Here is a 5,208-nt window from a genome sequence, read left to right on the forward strand (position 1 = left end):
AAGTCAGCAAATCTACAAAAACAGAAGGAAGAACAGGAGTAAATGACACAACCAAAGTAAGCTCTCATGATTAATACAGGTATATCAAATGCTTATTTCCTGATTGCTAGAATTATCTCTGAAAAATCATCAAATCTCCACGTACTTTAAAACAGCAACCATAAGATAAAAATAACCTTACAGATAAGTGAAACCTATTTCTTTGAAATGCTAGCCTTAACATAAAATGCGGTTTCTTTCGCGTCAAGAAAAAAAGGTAAAATAAGACAAAACAGCTCAGTTTAATTTCAAACGTTAATATATTTTCTATTTTATATTGAACATATGCATCTGTAACCCCTCATTTGCAGCAACTATCACATCCTCATAAAAGGGACAAAATTTGTAAGATGCCTCTTAAAATAAATATTCTTTTTTATAAAATAATAAAACTTCAAATAAATATTCTTTACACTAAACAATATGTTGAAAAAATTAGAAAATAAAGGTTGAATTTTACTGTAACTGTACAATATACATGAAGTCCAAAGGGAAATCAGAGTCTTACAATAAAGGCTTTCTGTAAGGCAAAATACAATCTAAAACATACTGATTGATTCACATTCTTCCGAATGTACAACATATTAGTATAATATTTTGTGACTGTGCCATATAGCATGGCACAACTTGTTTTTCACAGTTGCAAATATTATTGTATATACAAAAATATAGCACATTATCTCTGAAGAAAACAATGAAAAAAAAAAGTCATCTGCTAATTTACAAATTTTGCAAGGACTATTAACAAACAAAAATTTTGCCTAGGAGAGTGTCTGTTCCTTTAGCTTATGCAAGGTGTGAGTCGCCAGGTTCCGTATGTATCCCATACTTTGAGCTCTGTTAGCTGAGTTCTAACAAGCATATCAGTTAAAATGGCACATGGACAAAAGCATTTCACTGCAAACAGCAAAGAATATCCCAACCCTCTAGTAACAGTGCCAAGATTATAACCGTTTAGTTGGTTGCATATGTGTGTTAAAAAGGAAAAAAGGAATAATCCTTATTACAGCAATATTCCTGATTAATGATGCTATGTTGGTTTTTCAAAGTTCCTGGGTGGGACAGTGGGAACTTTGCAGCAAACTGTGTTTGAGTTTTTACAACGACAACCAGGCCTGTTAACCCGGTCATAACACCCCTGGCACAATTTAAGGCAACCCTTGGCTGGAAGGTAACACCATAAACAAGGCAAAAAGAGGGACATGACGCCCATGGCCGACCAACGTGTACAACAGTGAGACTGGCTGCAAGAACACGGGTTGTCAGCACAGTTGTCCTCGTCATCATTAGAACAGTGATAGAAGAGACCTTTCACACAGCACACACAAGTCCCATAGTCAATCACGTTCTGGGCCGAGCAAAGGCACTGCTTGTCGCAGATCCAGTCTGACGGCAGAGGCCTCGGGTAGGTGCACTCCTTACACTTGCACTTGCCACAGTCCTCACACCTGTAGGCATGCAGGCCCAAATCTTCCTTGCTCAGTGGCTTAAGCTCACCTGGCTTGAGCTCTGATTTGGGCTGCACCCGGATTATCCCATCGGCAACTGGCCCAGAGAAGGATGGTCCCAACAGTCTCTGTTCGGAGGAACTGCTGCTGGTACTTGTCCTTGTACTGCTCCGGGACCCGGAGCTGACAGTGCTGATGGACCTGGACAGAGGGGCTCGTGCAGAAGAATGAACAGAGTGTTGGAGCCTGGGGGGCTGGCGGTGCTCAGGCAGACCATGGAGTCTCTCATGTTTGTGCTGAGTGGAGGGGCGAGGAGCAGGCTTGAGCCCAGGTCTCGGAACCACAGTGGGCCCCTCTGTGTACTCATTGGTGTTTCGGATGGCTCTGATCTGATCCAGAGACAACACGTGTACCTGCTGGGTGAGGGCATCTCTGGGGTCAGGCTCCCCACGTTGCCTGCCACCATCACGGGGTGCCTGTAGCAAGGGCTGCGACCCGCTGCCACTCTGAGCTCTGGCCTCCATCAGGTCTTGGAAGTGTGGTCACTCCAGCAGGCTTAGAACACATCTGAATTCCTGTGGAAACCAAGAGGGAAAAGTAGGTTTATACTCCAGGATACTTCCCACTCTCCACCTACCTGAGTTAACTCTTCACTTCCCACTTCCCCTAGAGAAACAGGATTTGAAATGGAGTGGCTGTGGGAGTTATAGAATAGCCATATGATCAATGCCTGTTCCAAAACATAATAATTATGGCTGGGTACTGACAATTCTTTAATCCTGTGACGTGCAGTGACACAAGCTGACCTGTTTCAATCATACAAGTAACAATTTCTTATTCAAATAAAATTTGCAAGATTCAAATCAGTGTAAAAATTTCAAGAAAGTAATGTTAGAACATAACATTGCTACTGACATTCTCAAAAGTTGAATACTTTTACCAAATTTGAACTAGGTTTAAGATTATCATGGCCATGTGCCTTAAATGTCAATATAGCTTAGAAATTTGTACTTTAATATACAGTTCAAATACCTTGAATTATGATTTATCTAGTTTTCTGTGACTTTATTAAAATCCCGTAGAATAGCATGCAAAAAATAAATATTCTCCCCCCAAGGAACAGTTATAAGTTTTATAACAATCAGGTATTAACTTATATAGTAGCACAAAGTTATAGAATTAAAAACAAATCGATTCAAAAATTCTGTTAGGTGCCAAAAGCACAATAAAGCAAACTCGCACAACAAGCAATGAGACAGAAACTTATTTTCAACTTTTCAACTTGAGAATTGAACCTTCTACAGCCTGACTGCCTAGAACTTAAATTCTGCAGCTGAAAGGCTGTTCTGTTTTAGAAATAAGTTATGTCAAAATCTTAACTGCTGTGCTTGTTTCCAAAAACTTAACAGTTCAGAACATAAACTGGTTGGTGATAACGGGAAATGTTCTAAAAATTCAAGTGTCACATCTCAAATCTATCATTCTGACAAGTAATCGCTTCAATTGCAAACCCTTTATAAATTTGAAAATTATCATCCCCTTCACCACTAAATCTACAATAAATAAAAACAGGCAAAAGTGGACCTTTATCCAACCTCCGCTTTTTAGAAAGGAGACACAAGGCAGGTGACACACGCCTCCCAATTTGGAACAAGGCAGAGCTGGAAACCGGATCTCACTTCCAACAGAAAGGCAGACAAGACAACGATGCTCTTTGCTTTCACTCCATTTATCGGCTCTATCTACACTCCAGCACTGTCCCCAGCAGGTGGGACACAGTCGGGCTCCAAGGGACTTTTTTTTCTCTGGGCGGACTGCCGCAGCCCAGAGGCTAGGCTGGCCCCCCCTGCGCAATCCCGAAACATGCAGACAGGCGGGGGGCGGGGGGCGGGGGGCGCGGGCGCCTCGGAAAGGAACGTGCTGTGAAACGCTCGAGCACACTTCCCCCTCCCCTCCCTTTCCTGCTAAAATCTCCCCTACCCCTGGCAAAGGTCACGTAGCCCACCACAAGGCGTTCTCGAAAAGGCCTCCGAACTTCGGGTACAGGTTTTCAGCCCAAAAGCCGCCAGGACGAAAGCCCTGCCTGAAACACAGAGCCTGGACACGGAGGTCTAATCCACGTACACTAGGCGACTCGACAGTGCACTGACCAAAGGGTCACTGCCTGCAATCTGCACACGCCTGTATGTTAATTTAAGAAATACAGATGTGTGTGCACACACACACACCCCTCTGTATTTCTTAAACGAAAAATTGCTTTTTAATGAAAGAACATGTTGCAGGGCCCCACTGCACACGTCGGGCGTGCAGAACCCATATCCCTGGGCCGGGAACTTTTACTGTAGTGCAAAGCAGCTTCTTTTGGGGGGGAGGGGAGGTGTTCTTTTTTTTTTTTCTTCTCGCGAAAGTGATTTCTGTCCATCCTTGGCCTCCTTCGCAGTCCGCCCCCCATCCCCCGCTTTGAAACTCCCATTAAGAACAGTGTGTGATCAGACTAAGGATTAGGAGGAAAGGACTTCAGCACAGGGGTGGGGCAAACACACACAGAACCGCTTTGTAAAAACGCACAAGTTTCCGAATTAAAAAACAGCAGCAACAAAAAAAGTAGATCAGCCAAAGGAAATAGAAAACTAGCCTCTTATGCCACCTATTTTCAGGTAATGGAAAACGATCACGACCGCTTGATGACTTTCTTCCTGTGTTGGGTCAGCCCAATCTTCTAAAAATAAAAAAAGCGTGACCCAGGCGGACCACGGAGAACGGAAAAAAGAGAAAGCTGCACTTCCGAACCGCAGAGACCCGGCGCCAGGCAGGGCGACGCTCCCATCCGCATCGGGCTTGCCTCTGTCCACACGGGACAAGGGCGGGGGCTCCCCTCCGCCCGGCACACTGTCCTTTTTCCACCCGTGGGTTCTCGCTGCCCCCGTGAGGCGAGCGACTCGCGCGCCCTCGGTCCCGCCTCTCCCAGGATTTGCCTTCCCTGGAGAGGAACAGGTTAGAAATGCGGGCGCCTGCAACGGCGACCTGGAAAACACAAAGTGGTTTGCCTCCCTCTCTTTCGCCCTCAGCGCCGAATTCGCGGCCAATGCAGGGTCAGGAGCCGACCCGCGGCGAGCGGTCCGCCACCTCAACCACCAAGAGCGCGGGCGCGTGGGGTCGGGCACACTGCACCGGGCGCGCACTGCAGCCCCCGCCGGGATTTAGAGAAAGGGAGGCCCGAGGACAGAGACCCCACTCCCGGACCGAATGCACCTACTCCATGTTGCCCACAACGCGCCGACTACGGCGCCGGGAGTTGAAGAGCCGAACGCGCCTCACCGTGATCGCGGCTTTGCACCAACCCCTCTCTCCGTTGAATTCTCTTCTTCCTGCGATGTGCAAATAAATCCAGCCCCGATGCAAACTTTTCCCCCCTTCTTTCCAAACTCTGCTCCAGTCCAACTTCTGAGCAATCGGCGGTAGGGAAAAAAAGGAGAGGACTATCCTCAGCCAAGTCCCCAGCCGAAGAACACTCCGGGGTTCGTGGCTAGACGCGACCCCTTTCCAGAAGCGCACGCGGAGTATTTCCTTTTTTTCTCAATGAACTGGAGGCCGAAGCGCCAATGGCGAGTCTCTTTTCCTGGCAGATGAGCGAATGAGGAAAGAAAACGGCCTTACAGAGAACCTAAAGCCAGATGGCTAAGTCGTGCGGCCGCCGTCGCGTTGGAGCGGAGGCGGCGCG

General features: G+C 46.5%; 1 protein-coding gene across 1 annotated transcript; it reads right to left on the minus strand.

Annotated features, from left to right (window-relative positions):
* Positions 1-280: 280 nt before the first annotated feature.
* On the minus strand, positions 281-5,202 carry SPRY2 (sprouty RTK signaling antagonist 2). The gene is made up of 2 exons (XM_011355480.1): positions 4,806-5,202; positions 281-2,062 (listed from the first exon to the last, which is right to left on the minus strand). The coding sequence occupies exon 2, from the start codon at positions 2,009-2,011 to the stop codon at positions 1,070-1,072; it is 942 nt and encodes a 313-aa protein (XP_011353782.1). The 5' UTR covers positions 2,012-2,062; positions 4,806-5,202; the 3' UTR covers positions 281-1,069.
* Positions 5,203-5,208: the final 6 nt, after the last annotated feature.

Source organism: Pteropus vampyrus, unplaced genomic scaffold (assembly GCF_000151845.1).
Source record: "Pteropus vampyrus isolate Shadow unplaced genomic scaffold, Pvam_2.0 Scaffold21, whole genome shotgun sequence".
In the NCBI taxonomy this organism is placed as follows: Eukaryota; Metazoa; Chordata; class Mammalia; order Chiroptera; family Pteropodidae; genus Pteropus; species Pteropus vampyrus.